This window comes from Cyprinodon tularosa, unplaced genomic scaffold (genome assembly GCF_016077235.1).
Source record: "Cyprinodon tularosa strain WSP-4 unplaced genomic scaffold, ASM1607723v1 ctg240, whole genome shotgun sequence".
NCBI lineage: Eukaryota > Metazoa > Chordata > Actinopteri > Cyprinodontiformes > Cyprinodontidae > Cyprinodon > Cyprinodon tularosa.
Window position 1 is genome coordinate 829,785 of NW_024038897.1, and position 18,843 is coordinate 848,627.

General features: G+C 37.0%; 2 protein-coding genes across 2 annotated transcripts in view; both read right to left on the minus strand.

Annotated features, from left to right (window-relative positions):
* Positions 1 to 10,973, minus strand: part of zgc:154046 (uncharacterized protein LOC562075 homolog) — a 14,575-nt gene extending 3,602 nt beyond the window's left edge. The window contains exons 1-11 of the mRNA XM_038287582.1: positions 10,815 to 10,973; positions 7,456 to 7,725; positions 4,411 to 4,529; positions 3,871 to 3,924; positions 3,618 to 3,783; positions 3,307 to 3,481; positions 3,040 to 3,218; positions 2,862 to 2,962; positions 2,655 to 2,774; positions 2,452 to 2,574; positions 85 to 220 (exon numbers count right to left, since the gene is read on the minus strand). Of these exons, the coding sequence (XP_038143510.1) occupies positions 85 to 220; positions 2,452 to 2,574; positions 2,655 to 2,774; positions 2,862 to 2,962; positions 3,040 to 3,218; positions 3,307 to 3,481; positions 3,618 to 3,783; positions 3,871 to 3,924; positions 4,411 to 4,529; positions 7,456 to 7,725; positions 10,815 to 10,841 (1,470 nt within the window). The 5' untranslated portion in view covers positions 10,842 to 10,973. The remainder of the gene's footprint in view (positions 1 to 84; positions 221 to 2,451; positions 2,575 to 2,654; positions 2,775 to 2,861; positions 2,963 to 3,039; positions 3,219 to 3,306; positions 3,482 to 3,617; positions 3,784 to 3,870; positions 3,925 to 4,410; positions 4,530 to 7,455; positions 7,726 to 10,814) is intronic.
* A 4,547-nt stretch (positions 10,974 to 15,520) lies between these two features.
* On the minus strand, positions 15,521 to 16,868 carry LOC119785148 (immediate early response gene 5-like protein). Its single transcript, XM_038287593.1, has one exon. It carries the CDS (start codon positions 16,707 to 16,709, stop codon positions 15,822 to 15,824), a length of 888 nt encoding a protein of 295 aa, XP_038143521.1. The 5' UTR covers positions 16,710 to 16,868; the 3' UTR covers positions 15,521 to 15,821.
* Between the last annotated feature and the right edge of the window lie 1,975 nt (positions 16,869 to 18,843).

The following is an 18,843-nucleotide window of genomic DNA, read 5'->3' on the forward strand; positions in this document are numbered from 1 at the left end:
AGTTTCTGGCTGTGATGAGACAAATTGTTTTTGAAAGGCACTTCAGGTAAAAAACAAAACATATCCTAACAGCTCCTCCCATACCTGCACAGACGGTTCTTCCATTGCCTGAACAAACTTTAGTGAGTCCACAGTAGTTGAACGGACTGCCTCTGTGCGTCCAAATTTAAACATTCTCAGCGTTGCACTCTCATATGTAGGACAGCAAACATTATACATCCTAAAACATCAGAGTCACACACTTAATATGTATGTTACACATGATTTCTGTTGCATTTCTTTGTCTTCCAAGCAGAGCATGTGAGCGGTAGGGATGGGAATCGAAAACCGGTTCCTGTTCAGAACCGGTTCCGTATTTTCCGATCCCATGGCATCGTTTGGCAGCTCGCTGAACGATTCTTTTTTCGATTCCCGCAGCACCAGAGCCTAGAGCGCCGGCTCTGGAGAGCACGACTTACGTCACGTTTTTTACGTAAGTTACGCAAGTTACGCAAGTTGGAAGAACTATTCGAGGAGGAAGACAACGAGCTGCGGTCACTTTGTGAATCAAAGCCCCGTCTTTCCTTAGCCCAGAGGGTAGATCAGGAAATCCAGCTCTATAAAAGCTTGCCCTCCATCCCCTGCAGGGATAGCGCCACACTGTGGTGGTGGAACAAGCAAGATACGCTGCCCTTGCTATCTGGACTAGCTGAAAACTACCTCTGTGTGCAGGCTTCCTCCACCCCATCTGAGAGGGTATTTTCCACGGCTGGCACCATAAGCCCTGAAAGATCCCGTATCCTTCCAGAAAAAGCAGATATGCTCATCTTTCTGCAAAAGAACTGTTAATTTTCCCTACTACTGTTTTATAATTAGTATTTTTTGTTATTTAAAATAGGTTATTATCCCATCATTTGTTATTAGACATTTTTGGTTATTAAGTTTGTTCTTGTATTCATTTTTCATTTAAACACAGATGTTACTCCAGTTTCACATTTCCTGTGGACATCTTGATCTTGTTGAGTTTGTAAGATTGTGCAATAGTTAAGTAAACAAAGTTGATTCTGATAATCAAACTGTTTGTTCTCCTTTTTCCCCCAAATTGGAATCGAAAAAAGAATCGATAAAGAATCGAATCGTTTAATAGAATCGAAAAGGGAATCGGAATCGTGAAAATCTTTTCAATTCCCAACCCTAGCGAGCGGTGGAGCGGAGTGGAAGAAAGATGGTGGAGCGCAGAGAAGTTTTCAATTCAAAGGCCGGAGCGAGGATTTCGCTCCGCTCCAGTTTGCTCAGATGTGCTCACAACGTCAATTAATTAATAACTGTTGGATTATAAAGTTGTAAAATAACATTTATTTGATTTAAGTATGATAAAAAGTGAGATAAAATATTACAAAAACATACACTAACTATACTTAACAATACAGAGTGGATTTACATAATCTAATGATTTGCAATGGGATGGGAAGTAACCTTTTTTGATGTAGTCTAGTACAACCAACCACCGGGCCGCGGACCGGTACCGGTCCGTGGGTCATTTGGTACCGGGCCTCACAGAAAAAAAGTATATATATAAATATATATATATATATATATATATATATATATATATATATATATATATATATATATATATATATATATAATTTATCGACGATCAGAGTCTAAGTGATGTTTTATTTTGAAAAATATAAAATAATTGCTGTATTCTCTCCCATCAGTCGGTGCATCTGTGCCTCTTGACACAGGTTAATTCAGTTCAAGACTCATCCTATCTATAACATTCTATCTTTGTGAAGCGGAATTTTCTGCGGTTACAGCCACCAAAACAAAGCTACGGAGCAGACTGGACATCAGGAGCACACTTCGTCTGTCATTTTCTCCGATTACGCCTAGATGGGACCGGCTTGTTGTTTTATTTTTATGCTGTTTGTATTTGATTTTATCATTTTACTTGATCGTATCGACACACACCCCACCCCCCACCCCCCCGGCCGGTCTGTGAAAATATTGTCCGACATATATCGGTCCGTGGTGCAAAAAAGGTTGGGGACTGCTGGTCTAGTAAAATAAATAAATTAAATAGAAAACATGGGGCAACATGAATGGAGCGAGGTGTTACGTTCACAGCTAGGAAACAGTGCGATAATTTAACAGCCAGTTAAATAAGACAATGCACATGTATCGGTCACATCATTAAATCAAATGCTGTGTGTCCCAGGGCCATGGCATAATGACATGAAGGAAAAATGTCAGAACATGCCATCTCCTGAAAATTTGAGTGAACGTGGAGCGATTTTGCCAGAGCGACAGGAAAATTAAGGTGAGCGCGGAGTTGATTTTAAGCGGAGGATCATGGCGCAACTTTGAGGCGGAGCGAATGAGCGAACTTCCTCCTGAACGGGGAGCGGGAATTGCACGGCGCTCCGCACCATTCACATGCTCTGGTCCTAAGGAGAGGTGTCTTACCTAAAGTAGGCTAACTGTAGAGCCATTTGCACAAACGCATCTGGACTCAGCCGATGCTGCTTTGGCACATTTCTTCCAAAATGTGAAAATGCAATAACCTTTACATCTAAGTCCTGCACCATTCTGTGAAAACCAAAACAACGGAAGTTAGAAAATTATTATAAACTCAATAGAACACAAACAAACCCTAGCAGTGTACGCACATGTTCATATTTTGCTTGGCTTTCTCAATGTCTCTCTTGATCTCGGGTGTGATGTTAAAGCGAAGCTTCTGAGGCATGGGCAGGGGGACCATAGGGGAGCGAACCATCTCAGGTCTCTGCCTGTTGAAGCATATAAAAACACCAGCTCAAGCTCGCTCGAACGGAAACAGGAGAAATCTGAAAACTCATTAGAAAAAAAATACGTACATGTATTTAACCACGTAATCGATTAGAAAGACGATGGGTGGACCTTCGGTGGGAGCATGTTCATAGACCAGTCCACATGTACCGTCTTCACCCACAATGAACTGAGGATGATTTGAAAGAACATAGAAATTACTAGTTGTTTAACATCAGAGACATTGAATAATTCTTAGAAATTCACCTGCAGTGTTTTATCAAACCAGCGGTTGCCACTGTTCCAACGCGTCCCTCCTCCATGGAGGATCTGGGCCGCCACGCGGCTCATATACATCTCATCGGAAACTCTGAGCATCGGAGCGTCCAAACACACGGTAAAGATGCTCTTCTGGATAGCACGGACCGAATCCTTATTGGTCCTGTCTGAGGTTGCAAGAAACGTTTTATCTAAACATGCTTTTTAACAAAAGATTCACCTAGAAAAAGGCTTTTTTCCTCCATCTCAGCTCACCCTTTATCAGGTTGTTGTAAGCTTTCCCCCAGGTGTTGCGGTGTTGTGACGTCAGGATGCCGATTGGTTCTTTATTAGTTTGTAAAGAAGAATTCCAGATCTTCTCCAGCTGCATGGTGATCTGATCTACTGTCAGCGGGGTGCCATCGCTGTTATAAACATCTAAAACAAAGAACTGGACCAGAAAAGATCAGTCAGTATAAATACAGGTCCAGATTCCATTCCAATTTTACCCCAAACTTTTCATTTTGCAACTTTGGAAATTTAAAAAGTTAAAGACGATGCAGAGGTTTAGATTTAATACAACGTACCTGAAAGTTGTGAACCACGGTGATGTGACTAGGAGGTGTAGCACCTGCAGAGTAATGCACCACTGTATCTCTCTTCGGACCGGGGATACGACACGAGGACAGAATCTGGTAATACTGGTCCATGCATAAAGGCTTCCCATTCAAATACTGAACAGGCAGTGTTTCGCTGCAACACAGCAGATTTATTAATTAGCAGTTTTTAAGACCAAACCTATCTTTTTGTTATACAGAAGCTAATTTCCAGCAAACTCACGTGTCAACCATTCTTTTAAAGTCCAAAACCCCTGCAATGAGTTTGGCAGCAAACCTGCAGAGAGGAAATTTAACGGTAATCTTAACAGGAGCTGATACAGAATAAATACATAGTAATTCATGTTTAATAGATGCACTAAAAACTAAAGGTCTTTTTTTTAAATAATAACAATTTTTGCCAAATATATCTTATATATGTTAGTGATCCTTTTTATTGTCTAGGAGATGATAAGCAAACTATGGCCTCCACATTCACTGCGCATCCTATGTGTCACCGCAGTTAAAAACAGCTGAGCCCTTAGCAGACTTTAAATAACCAGCATGAAGGGGGAAAGACTCAGCGAGGGTCAGATTTCAATTCCAACTTGTTTATACTGGAAGTACAATGTGGGTGTACAGGTTTCTCCAGTAGAGGTGTTAAACTTAAACTTAGAAAGTACTGAAGTTTAAAATTCAGAGCTGTGTCTGTAAAGAAAGTTTTTTTTTTCTCTTTTCTTTATTTTGACACTTGTTTAACAGAGAGTTTTTTCCAGGTCCTCACCGCATCTGGCCTTGTCGATCCTCAAAGTGCATTCGAGGCAAGGCGAGTCCGGTGCTGGTGTAGACGGCCAGGGGCATGCGACAGTCCAGATATGCTGTTTGCATCCACCACTCTGACAGCTAAACACATCAAAAATCAGACAGCATCAGGTGACATGTTTGAATGGACCGCTCCAAAAAGGTTGACTGATGGAAGGATCCAAAATTATTCATAGAAAACAACAATAGAATCAGTTTTCCACAAAGCATGAAAGGGAACGCAGGAAATATCTGAAGGATGCTCTGTAGAGTGAGAGTGGAATGAAACGTTTTGGCCGACACAAAATGATGTGCATGGCTGAAAGCTACTAAGCGTATGGCCGAAAGGTACAAATCCCTCAGTGCAGCGTCTCTTCACTATAAAACATGTGGATGGCGTCTTAATGCTGTGAAGATGTTCCTTTTTTCAGCAGGGACAGAGACCCTGTGGGAGGAGCTAAAAGCAAGAAAAGCCTGAACAGAAAGCCTTGCAGAGTCTTGAGACCATTTAGTTTAATTCATGGGTGTTTCGTCATGCACCAAAATGGTCAGGTAAAAAAAAAATGCATATAACCATAAATGGTAAAAGCTTTTTTAACGTTCCCAACAATTAATTAAAAAAATGTCCCGCAAAGGATTAATAAAGGAAATCTGATTCTGATTAAGTACAGCACATTTCAGTTAAACATATAAAGTGGTCAGATTTTGTTGCTGATGTGAATAATTTTAGATCCAAACAAAGATTTATTAAACAAGATTCAGAGGAAGCTAGATTACCTCTAAATTTTACTAAAGTAACATTTTTTAGCCAAGTAAAAGCATAAAGTAATTATTGAAGAAATTACTCAAGTACCAGTGATACTTGATACTGAATGATTGTTGGGTCATAATTTCTGATTATGACCCAATTTCTGATTTAATGTTAATAATGTATGATCCATGCCTTTATCTCATCAAGGTTGGACTACTGTAATGCCCTCCTCTTTGGGACCTCTGGTAAAAACCTGCAAAAGCTCCAGCACATTCAGAACTGTGCTGCCCGGGTCCTGATGAGGAGGCGCAAATACGACCATATCACTTCTGTTCTTAATTCACTTCATTGGCTACCGATCAAACATAGAATACATTATAAACTCTGTCTGCTTACCTATCAATGCATCCATGGAGTTGCTCCTGCCTATCTCAGTGAACTCCTCTCATCGCACGCTACTACTCGAAGGCTTCGATCCTCCACCTCCTTTTACTGCCTGCATCAACCTAAGACCAAACTTGCCACTATGGGGGATAGGGCTTTTCAGGCAGTAGCTCCACGGCTCTGGAATGCCCTTCCAGAGTCCCTGAGAGCCCCACAAGGTGTGGAGGCCTTTAAAAAAGGTCTTAAGACTCACCTTTTTAAACAGGCCTTTTAGAACTGTAAGTTTTGTTTTAAATTGTAGTTTTAATTGTTAGTTTCAATTGTTAGTTTTGGTACCACTTGGTGCAAGATGTATTACTGTAAGCCCTACAATTTATTCTTTATTTTTATTATTACTATTATTATTATTTTTATCTTTATTTTTTTTCTTTTTTCTTTTAATCTCTGTAGCACTTTGAGATTAAATTGTAGTTTTAATTGTTAGTTTCAATTGTTAGTTTTTGATACCACTCGGTGTAAGATGTATTACTGTAAGCCCTACAATTTATTCTTTATTTTTATTATTACTATTATTATCATTTTTATCTTTATTTTTTTCTTCTTCTTTTAATCTCTGTAGCACTTTGAGATTTCTTTGAAATATAAGGTGCGTTACAAATAAAATCTATTATTATTATTATTATTATTATGTAATCAGACAGAGATAAGTAAGTAAATTATTGCATTTCAAAGTAATAAAATAAAGGGAAAAAATACAAATAAAATTTCATCACAAATTCAGATCGAAGAAACCTTTTTTTCTAAATCAATCTTTTCAATTTAAACTCATAAAACCAATCCTAACATCCTAAAGTTCTTTTTTTTTTTATGTGTATTTTCTCAATAAAAACTAACTAACTAAATGGAACTAGTTACTACCCACCTCTGGAAGGATTAAAAAATATATATTGTTAACTATTGTCCTAATTAAAATCTAAAGTTTCTATTTGCATCAACCATAATTGCCAGAAGGACTGATTTGTGTTAGTTTCAAACAGCAGGTCCCAAATGGGCTGCAATTTGAAGACTTCTGGTTTAAACTGAAACATATTTGGCCTAGTCAAAGTCAAAGCCTTAATTAATTGAAAACATGTGGCAAGAATTTACTTATTACAAGATTACCCAAAACCAAACTAACCTACCTTGAGTAAAAAAAAAAACTGTGAAGGAGTTTCCTAATTTAATGTTTAATGGAGATAAATCCCGATATATGCAACAATTAATTTTTTTTCTGATCCTACTGTTAAATGAATTAACCATACACCTTGCTGTTTGATTTAAGGCATCATGCTTGATAAAATCCTTTAATAAAAAGTTAACAAAATGAACAAAGATATAAATCATCTCTAGCTGCTTCGTGTGCTCAGCACCGTTTGTTAATCAATCGTAAAAGTCACCAGATTGCTGATCCTGTATTGCTGTGTCGGACATCAATAAAAATTGAAAAGACTGGATTGGAATGATGGATGGGTGTCAATCATCAGATATCTGATCCAACTAATTATCCAATATCAGAGCTGATTTGATCGGTGCATCTCTAGGAGACTTAAGGCTGTAATTGCACCAAAAGGTGGAGACCACTGGGTATAGAGTTCATATGAACAGACATCACAGTGTTTACTGATTCTTTTTTTGAAATAATAAAAACTCTGTATCATTTTCCTTCCACTTAAACGTTAGACGTTATATTGTTGTATTGCAAGGAAACTTAAAAAGGTTCAAAAGGTATGAATACTTTTGTGAGCCCCTGTAAGTGGGCTACAATGGGAGCATACTGTAAGTCACATATACTGTTCCAACTAAATGAGGTGTTTTACTGACACTATATAAACATAAGCAAAGCCAAATATCTACCCAGTTATCCGTCTTCCTCGCACGTCTCTCCAGTTCCTTCTGGAGCCTTCCTCCGACGCCGCCCTTTAGGAAGTCCTGTATTAGCATCTGGGTGTGCTCCAGCTCTTCCTCGCTGACAATAGGCTCCAAAGCAGCCAGGTAGCGCTCGCATGTTTGCTTCAAAGGTGGAACGGGCAGCTTTGGCAAACCCTCCTGATGCACAAAGGTCCTTTCTGGTATCTGGGTTACCGTTCTGAGTAATCGGCATGGATTTGCAATGCCCGGACGCAGCTATAAGACAGGAAAGTTAAAAGACACTTTCACTCTATATTCAGTGAGAAACTGTCATAGATATCTAACTCCATTTGTACCAGTTAAGTAAAGTCTGACAGGCCCCAAAGATCTAAGGTGTCAACATTTTGGTGTGTGCATGCCTCCCTGCAAGAGTGTTAAACCAGAATTTGTGCTCGAATTTGTGAAACAGCTATTTTAATTATCCATAGAGATATAGTCTGGTGTGAGCTGACTGAATCTGTGAAAAATGACACCAAGCCAACTAAGTGGAGCTGTTCCAGTGTTTGTTTGGAGCCCTGAGGTTATGCTCCTCCAGCCCATAAATAGAAAGTTGAAACTGCAGAACTGTGTGATGGTGCAAAAGCAAACAGGCTTGAAAGCACGAAATAGATCTGTGCCGCTTGTGTTAACATGTGAGTGCCATGTTCATAAAAGAAATGGTGCCATGTTGTAATTCAATTTGCTTTAAGTGAGTTACAAAATAAACCTTTGATTGACACCATTAAACCTAAAGATGAGAATCCAAATGTCTAACAGTGAAAATACAAACTGCTTGTAATGAAAGAATGCTTTTGCAAATATTTTTTTTTTTATTAAAAAAGGTTTTAAAGACAACATTTCAAAAAAAAAAATTACAAACACCCTTATTTGGCATCAATTAATGTCAATGGCACCTCAAGACGCGGTGCAGTCCAGCTGATCAGGATATATTTGTAAACACAGCAGTCAATAGAGATTTGACTCGAAAACATAAGCGTTTCTTTTCAGTTGAAAAAGGTCCAATCTTTTAGTCAGAGCAATAATTTGACCTCGTCGACGCCAGCCGACACATCGGCCATGATACTTAAAACTGTGAAAACAGGGCAAACAAGGATGTAAGGAGGACAATGATTGTCTTCAGAAACAGGTTCCTGTTTGAGTTTTTGTATGTTTTTGTTTTTATTATTCATTCCCCACATATGAAATTAGAAAATCTTTAATTTGTCTTGCATTGTTTTGAATAGGTTCAGACGTAATGTCACTTATTCAACTTTCTCTTTCTTACTCATGAGGAATATTGGTCCTAATATTTCCCTCTAGCTTCCAGTGAATGTGTTTGCATAGACTGTTCTGCAGATCATGCTCCATGCAGTGGCACGGGAAGGGGGGTGCTGCGGGAGCTGCAGCCTCCCTCGTCATAGCATCAGCCCCCCATGGTGGGGGGCTGTGGAGTAACATAATATTGTACTTAAAAACATTAAAGTATTTATGTATTTATTTTTAAAAAGACTGTGTTTGATATGGGATTAAAATGATGGGCTGTGTATAAGATATAAACTAATGATTCATTATTTTAATATTTCATAAAAAACTAGGCTACTCCCCCGGAAGGTTCCGCCACCTCACATTCATGGCTTGGCTAGCAATAGGCAGCAGAAACGTATTTCTGTCTATTTCGAGGTAAGAAATGGTTTTAATTCCCCTATACTGCCGCATTTAGCGTTTATTATGTGCCTATTCGTCTTAGTCCTGTGGCTGAAGAAGTCTACGCTAGAATAAGGCTGCATATCACTATATATTATGTCTGTATTAAGCTATTTAGTGATAAAATATGAAATTATTTTTTTTTGGTGTGTTTTTTGTTTCAGATATGAAATCATTCCCCCATATCCATAGTCGAAGGGACTTTCAAGACGTTCAATGCTCAGTTTAGGCGATATTTAGGCCATGTTTTATTCAAGTATTCCTGATCCTGTTGATTGGGAGCTGTTGTTTGTTTTGAATGATTAAAAGAGAAGAAATAAAGTTTAAAATGTTCATCCTTTGTTCCGATGCATTTTAAATGGCAGTATTTGTCGACAAATGTAGGCCTACAATATTATGTTAAAAACGTCAGCCACAGCCCTCAACATAATGACGTCATGTGTTTTCCAACCCAGCCATCAGCCCCCCTTGCTTGAAACAGCTTCCAGCGCGCCTGGCTCCATGGGGCTAACAAGTGGGATTGTGTTTTTTTCCCTCTGGCTAGGATTTTGGCAACTGCAGTGTGTTGCAGCAGTTCTACAGTAAGCATTACTGGGACTGGGATAATTATCTCTGTGGTTGAGATAAACTCAGGATGTGTTTTTTATAAAAACACCACTCGGATAGCTCAACAGTGATCTTTGATGACCTGGAATTTTCAGTTTGCTCTTGTCCTATTCCTAAATACCTTCAGTTTGTTTTGTTATAGCTGATTTTTTTCCTCAAATCCAAACAGCGGCATTTCTGTGGGCTTAAATGCTGATAGATTACAAAATAGTAAATAAGTTTAGATGAGGGATTTGATTAAAATATGCAAATAACCAATCAGATTTAAGTAGTTAACTTACAACTAAAATTTAAGAAGGATTCACTCAAACATTCAGGCCAGAAATAAACCATGGCTTTCAGCCATTGTTGGATAAAATATAGTCAATTATAGTTTGACTGATTTTATTTGTTTATTTTTCTTTCCTCTAGCTGTTATAGGATTACAGCTATAAATTAATAATAACAAAAACTGACGATTAAGTGGGTGTTACAACAAATTTTTCTCCATATTTATAAATATTTCACCTCTGTCAAGGTCGTGGGAATAAGACAGAACTTCCGGTTAAGATAGAACTTCCGGTTAACACTTTCAAAATAAAGTGCCTGTGACAGCTCTGAGTTCGGCAGTGTTATCAGTTTTATTTGTTCAGGCAAATGATGTAACCCACCGAATGTGGCCCCCCAACAAATGGGCTGTCTATCAAGAAAGCCAGGAGCTTTAAAAGTTGTTATAATTAGATTTTTAGCATCATACGCATCAAGCTAACGTTAAGTAATGCTATCGCAAACATGAAGCTAACGTTACGCAACGCCAGATGTTAAAATGACACTAGAATTAAAACTGACGGTCAGAATGTTCACACATTGGTGAACATTAAAAGGACAATTAAGTCCTTTTGGTTTTGACCTGTCACTGTCTTAATGTTGTCGTCCAGCGGGGCCCCACCCCCCTCCTCTCCTCCTCCACTCTCAGTCCCGTAAACAACAACAAAACCTCCCGCGGCTGCTTTAACAGAATAAATCCAAACACTTACCGCAGCTCTGACAAAAACCCCCAACATGGTGCCAGAAGATAGGCGCTGGAACAGCTGAGTGTCCGGGGAATACAGATGGGTAACCCCTGGGCTGTCATAGCTCAAGGACAGACATATCGTCTATTATCAGCTGCCCGCCCCCCCTTGGCCCTACCGAGCAAAGACACCTTAAAACTCTCCTTTTTAAGGTGGAGTCTGGTGCGTGTGTTACAACAGCATCATCTAACAGGCCTCCATAACAACAGGAGTCATATAATATTTCACTTGTATCAGTTATTTTTAAATTAAGCACAAATTTTTGGCATGACAGCATTTAATCGGGAACATAAAAGAAAAAATAAATATAATATTTACAATAATATTAATAATTATTATTATTATTATCATCATTAATTATTATTATTTTTATTATCATTATTATTATTGTTGTTGTTATTAATACTACTACTCCTACTACTACTACTAATAATAATAATAATAATAATATATCAATTATTATTGACATATAAATTGTATAAATGAAAATTATTATCATCATTATTGTCATTAATATATGAATTATTATTGACATATAAATCAATATATACACCATAATAACAGGAGTCATATAATATTTCACTTGTATCAGTTATTTTTTAATTAGGCACAACTTTATGGCATAACAGCATAAAATGTGGAACATAAAATAAAAAATAAATAAAATAATAATAATTATTATTATTATTATTGTTGTTGTTATTAATATAGTAATCTTTATTGGCATATAAATTATATAAATAAATGTTTTTTTTTATTATTAATATGTCAATTATTATTGACATATAAATCAGTATATACACCATAATAACAGGAGTCATTTCATATTTCACTTGTATTAGTTATTTTTAAAGTAAGCACAACTTTATGGCATGACAGCATAAAATGTGGAGCATAAAATAAAAAATGAATAAAATAATAATAATAATAATAATAATAATAATAAAAAAATATTATTGACATATAAATCAATATAAACCTGAGTCATTCTAGAGAGAGTGTAACCTATATTACTTATATGAATATTAGCATGATTGAAGAAAAACAAATTAAATCAGAAACAATTCTTAAGTTCAAACAGAATGTGTTCGACAGACAACAGAATGGTGCAAAATTAGTGGTATGTATTCATATTTACAATATTTACAACCAAATCATTCATGAAAGTTCATGAAGTCCAAGGTGTGTTCCTTTATACAAATAATGCAACCAGTTCCTAGTTGGGACGTAGAATGTGCTGTTTCCTTTGGTGTGTTTTATGGGTCTAGCTCGCCAGTCTGATCCACCAGACATTCCGAGTCCTGGAGACGGATTCTGGAACAAAATCCTAAAATGGAAACCTGGCCTGTATAAAACAGGCCTGATTGATCAATCTTCGGCATGGTCCATCAAAATACAATCTTAGAGACAAAAATCTACTAAAAAGTATATCTTTAACCTCTTACACCCTCAGGGGGTATAAATAAATTTCTGCCTGACAAAAACACACAAAAGTAAATCACTTATAGCCTCACAGCTATTAGATTTAAGAAGAAACTTTTGGTACCTCTGTAAAGGTAAGATGTCATAGAATGGTTTTCTGGTGTCAGCACCATTGTAGCTTTGACCCTGCCTGAAATATTAGGGACAAAATACAAAATATTTTGCATTTTTTGAACCTCGCCAAAATTTTCTTTGAAATAAACATTGCAAAACACTACCAAAATATTATTTATAGCACAAAAAAGTAGTACAGACTTTTAAATCTAAATGTTGTGTAAAAATATACCAAATTTGGACTCAATCAGATGAATCATATTTATTTTAGAATGGTATTACTGAGAAATTTTTTAGGCGGAGAGGCCATTTTGGCACATTTATCCAAAAATGTCACCAAACTGTGCCAAATGTGTTTTTTACATCAATACTGGGGGTTTGTTAAAATTACGAGGTCATGTAGCAGCTGGACCCACCGGTGGGTCCGTAGGGTTCTAGGGGTTTAATATATTGACCACTCATTTGCTTCACATCAGCCCCAATTAGCCAGGTGTATCCAAAATACATCTGTGCACTGATACACACATTAGTAAATAAACTGTGGGAAAAAGAGAGACTAAAATAGATTGAAGAATGAGCTTTTAGATTCACATTTAGATACTATGGCACAGAGCTCATTAAAGACTCTTTGATGTGCAAAAATCAAGGGAATTTTAAAAGTATTAGGCCCACTATTAAAAAAATATATATATATTTTTTTCAATTATCAAGTGGAATTGTGAATTGCATTTAAATAATTATTCTCTGTTTAACGGATGATCTGAGACATTTCAAAGCTAGAAAAGAGATACTATATTTTTCCTTTATTGGGCCATTTACATTTTAACAACACAGCAGTGAAATAATCCGGTTATTCTAAAATATTTTGTAATAAGTATAATTACAACCAATACTTCATCCTTAAAGTACCACCATTCTGAAAGCTCATAAGTGCTTGGAGTTTTATTAGCTTTTTTGAAGTATGAAACCCTGATAATGATTAATCCAAATGCCCTTTATAATTGGTTAAAGGATACATTTCAACAAAATAATATACAGTATAATTAATTTATCTGAAAAACTATCAAAGTAATACACAACCAGGAATGAAGGTCACAACAATAATTGGTTGTTGTTAAAAAATTGATAAAATGTATAGTTTTAAAGAAATAAAAAAATGAATGTTATTGACATAAAAGTGTACAAAAATAAAATATTACACTTTGAATTTTCTTTTTAGTTATTCAGCATTAATAACCTATGTGCAACAATATATGAATCTGTGCAGAGAACATAAACTAATGCATCATCTGGTTAGCTTGGAGCAGTGCTGATTTCGCACTATTGCAGCTGCTAAGGGGAAAGATCTGCAGTATTGCTCAACTATGCATTTAGTATGCATCAACCTTTCACTAAAGGAGCGTTTGAATTCTTCAACAGCGTCATGCAGTGGACAGATGGGCCATCCCAGGACGGACTCTGTCTCCCTGATCAGAATATTACAAATTTCCCCTCAGAGGCTGGTTGAACACAATATAGAAAATGGATTCCTAAGAACATAAGAGGACAGTCACAAAATTCAATCTGGCTGTATCACAGCCGCTTTGAAAAAAAAGAGACTTTCAACAGCCCATTTTTCATAGTGTGTCAAAATCCTGATCAAAACATTAATATTATTAATTTGCAGTGTTAATGGCAGTTATGTAGTCTGACAACATTAGATTCATTGGTCGCAATAATTGCATTGTGCTCATTGGTTTGCACCTCAAACAAACCTAAAATATTGCTCCAAGGCTAATTCTTTGATCTATGCAGGGCCGGTTATTGCATAGATGGTGCCCTGGGAAAGCCCCCCTTGATACTGCCTCACAAAAACAAACACAGTCTGTGTGGGGCAGAACCTCCACTTTTATTTTTATATTATTCATTTCAAATGTTTAAACAAATGTGAACATCTTACCAGTGTAGAATAGGGTTTTAAATGAGAGCAATCCAAACAACCAAGTTCAGTGTAAAAAAAAAAAAAAAAAAAACTAAAAGCTCCTTAACCTGATAATGTTTTTCTGCCATCCTTGGCAGTAATTCTTGCTATCAGGAATTTGAATGAACGACTGATGAATCATCAATATAATTCTGGAGGAATGATCTGGTAGGCTTGTAGGAATGATATCGATGGCGTGGGGCATCTTTTTTCTTTTCTCAGAGGATCGTTCTGGGATATATTTGTTCATATAGTGACCATGATTTACAAGGTGCATTGTGTGAAATTTTGAGTCCACTACTTTTTTATCCACTAGACCTTCGGACATCATCTAAAAAAAAGGCGTAACCATCATATAGTGCCCTATATAGGGGTTAGGGTGGACATTTGCACACCACCAATACAATCTGCTGGGTTTTCTGATGAACCAATCGTTCTATGATTTCATGGAAGTGGCTGTATATTCTTTGAATCAGCACTGTAAGAATACACATAACTGAAATTAGACATTTTGTCCAAGGTATATTTTTTCCCCAAATTATTTAAAAAACCTGATATTAGAGGGGAAATGAAACAAACTCTTGTGTTATTTTTGGTCAAAATTGTTAACTTATTATTATTACTGAACCATGAGCATTTCCTTAAACAAGATAAGTGAAGCCTGTGTTTCAGATATTGCACTGGTTCTTTGAGGCCTCCTGAATGTGTTCTCAATTTACTTGTTAAGTTCATTTGATAGTCCAACAAGGTTCCCCACTGTTCCCAGTTTTCTCAATTTCTGGATAATTTTAGGGTATATTTCTGTGACTTTTTTCAAATTTCATTAGATAAAGGCTTTATGTGCTGCAGCTACACTTTAACCCATGTTTATCTTGCTTAGTACAAATGCAAAGTTCAGTGAATTGGAGACGGTAGATGGAAAAATTAAGAGAGATAGGATTTCCCCCCTTTTCTATCAAAATCCACCTTCCAAAAAATTTGCAAAAACAAGAATTTGAATTAACTACATGAGAAAGCATTTGTTAAATATTATTATTAACTTTATTTATTTATCAAAAGAGGTCTTGATATAAATAATTTATTTACAGAATACCAGGCGTTAAGCTGGTGCATGATTTTGTACAAATCATCACTGGCCACATGATGGTGATCTTCCCACATCTTTTTCACAGAAACAGTACTGACCAGTTTCCTCAGGAAATACAATCCACAGACAGACTCCAGTATGCTCTATTCTAAGCGGATCACAAGAAAACACACTTCATCTATAAGTGCAATAATGAGAGAAGTTGGCATGAAGAAAGTCAATGAGCCAAAGCCATTGGAGATGGATGTGATTGTTCTATCAAGTCACATTTCAGCAGTATTCTTTAATAACAGCGCACAGAGAGTGGGGATTGCAGTCGTGTCATGGTTTATTTGGAAACAACAAAGTAAAATCATACAATTAAAAAAACAAAAAAACATTACACAAATCAAAACGCTTCGATAGCTCTGGTCCAACCACTGCCTGCCAACAGTGTTTGCTTTAAACAAATTGTCTGAGAGCCGAATATCTGTTCAAGGTCCATCTGCTGCCAACTCACAAACTCAGATAGACCACCTGATCCCAGAACCGAGATCAGGTTGGAGATGTTGGAGCTTTCCAGCTGTTCAGAGTCCGACTGTAAATCACCATCATCCTCATCTTCGCTCCTCATCCTCTTGAACGGCACAGGCACCAAGTCCGGTAAATAAAACTCCGGGTCAACAATATAACTTGTGTCCATCTTTCGCTTCCCGGTGTAGCAATGCGCGCCCGCCTGCGGCTGTTTTGGCTGCGCGCAACAGTCTGAGTGGAAGTATCCGTTCGTCACAGTTGTCACCACATGCGTGTCTAAGTCCAGGACAGTCTTTTGGTTGGCTTGTGTGTTCGGGATGGGTAACTCCCAGGAAGATTTGTCCGCGCAGCTCCAGCAGGCTTCTGAAACCATGAGGTCAGAGTCACTTGGAACCATTGCGCACGCAGAGGCGTCTTGGCGCGCCAGCTCCGTCGGCTGTGCGCTTGGCTGGTGCGCTCCGCAGTGCCAAGTGTCCGACTCCACGCCTGTAAAGTTGCAGTAGAAGTCATCCGTCAACTCCGTAAAGCTGCTAGACAGTTCGAGGTACTCTTGTCTCCCACGGACCACCGCCGCATCCTCACACGGGGGTCTTCTCTGCGTCTGCAATGAGTTTTTGCTCATGTAAAACTGTCTGGCGTTTCTTAGGACGTAGGTTACGAGCAAGTTCTTGTGGAGCTTGATGCCTCCTCTCTGCGTCCTGGAGCTTTGGATTTTCCTCAAAGAAATGGAGATCAGGTTCTGTGCGTCAAATGCACACTCCATCCTAAACTGGGCAGCCCTTTTTTTCCTGTTTCTCTCAGTTTCTCAAAGCGCTTGCTCTCTAACAGAAGAAATATTTATCTCGTTAGTTGAGATACCTACTATGCTCGTGTAGACTGTGTCCATAGCGCTCCATGTCTTCCCAGTAAGGGCATGGATTTTCAACTCTCATCTTTCCTTTGCCACGCCCTCACGCACACATTGTCCAATGGGAGGGAGGCGGTGCTTCTGATATACCCAAATATCACTAGTGGCCTCATTGAAAATGCACGGAGGAGCAGGCATGCTGCATCTCACTAAATGTGCTCCGATCTCTGTAAATATTAATATCAGGAAAAAATGACTTTTTTATGAGTGGAAGCAAATGAAATAGAAAACAGCAGAATAGTGTTAAACAACGGATTAGAATCACTAAGAACATGTTCAACAAAAAAACTAAATAAATCTAAAATAAAATTGTTAAAATATTTAATTATTATTATTTTTTTTATCATGAATGTTATTAATAAAAAGATATACTGAAGTCCAGAAACTGATACCTGAAACCAAACAGATCTGGGTAATTAGTCCCAACCCAATGGGTCAATTATGAAAAGATCCAGTCTTTGATGGTTTTAATGGCGGGATCCAGTAGATAAAGTTTTAACACCACAAATAGGTTAACGTTACTTGTTTATATATATATATATATATATATATATATATATATATATATATATATATATATATATATATATATATATATATATATATATATATATATATATATATATATATATATACATATATATATTTTAGTAAAGGTATTAATACTAATAGCTGAAGACCATTTATAATTTTAGGGTGTATCTTTGAGGATTGGCATTAACATGGTTGGAGTAAGTTTATTATTTTTTTTTATTTAATCATAAGTGGATTTTTTTTTATTGCAGTTGCACTCATGTTGGTTTTAAATATATTTAATCTAGTTCAATTCTAAATGTATTATTGTGAATACTTTTTATTTTAGATGTTGGAGTTTAATATAGATTTCTCAAAATCTATTTATTCACCTAATTATTCATTTGTATTGATATTTGTATTGTTTTTTTTTAATCAATTATATGATTTTAATATCTTGTACTGGGGTTTTATTATGTACAATATGCCTAGTATAAATCTCATTTCTACGTTTTGTCATTTCTAATAATCATTAGAACATTTGCACTGATTGATTGATTGATTGATTGATTGATTGATTGGCGGAGTAGATAAAAGAGAAAAAGAGCAGTTTTAAATAAGGCACACTTGGCTAAGTCTTGTCTTGGTTTAAACGGTATTAGTAAAAAAAGAATAAAAAACGCATGTTTGAGTTTGATGCTACGCCTAAATGTGCACTGTGTTAAATCTATAGGTGCAAATTTTTTTTTTATGCATCTGACAATCTGGGATTCATTTTAAAGTCCACTTCCTTCCACTATTCTGCTATGTTTAATTGGCAGCTTGGTAGACCAGTGAATTACTAATATTTGGGTTTAAATCACATATAATGATATAATTCAGAGTAAAGAAAATGGATTTAAGAGGTTTGAGAGAGCCCTGCAAAGGATTGTGAGGGGAGCTAAAATCTATCTCAGAGATAGAGGCACAGAGATACTGTAGATGTGCCTCTATCTCTGTGCTGGGGAGTGGTGGCGTAGAGGTTAGGGCATTGAGCTTGGAATCCTGAGATTCGGAGTTCTAGCCCCACTCCCACAGACTGCCACTCTGGGTTCCTGAGCAAAGACCCTTAACCCCACACAATGGCAGCCCACTGCTCCCCAAGGGGATGGTTTAAATGCAGGTAGTTCATTTTGTTGTTCTGTACTTGTGACAGTCTAATGACAATAAAAAGCTGTAAAAAGGAGAAGAAAAAAAAATCTCAACTAGGGTCTCTGCTTTAGAGGCCTTATAGGAGCAAGTCTCTGACAAAAAAATTTGTATTGAAATGTTTCCATCAAGCAACAGCCATTTTAACAGCAGACCCACCGCACAGCTCTCTAGCCTTAACTGCTAACACTAACCAGCTGCTGGTAAATGTAGAGTTAGTTTATTTTTGTACATTTTGTTCTGGTTTTTTCTATTCGATTACGATACAGTTACTTATGTTGTTTTTAAG

Bases quoted from the DNA above. Each gene is read 5' to 3' on its own strand.
- LOC119785148 (XM_038287593.1), bottom strand. From the start codon at position 16,709: ATGGAGTGTGCATTTGACGCACAGAACCTGATCTCCATTTCTTTGAGG.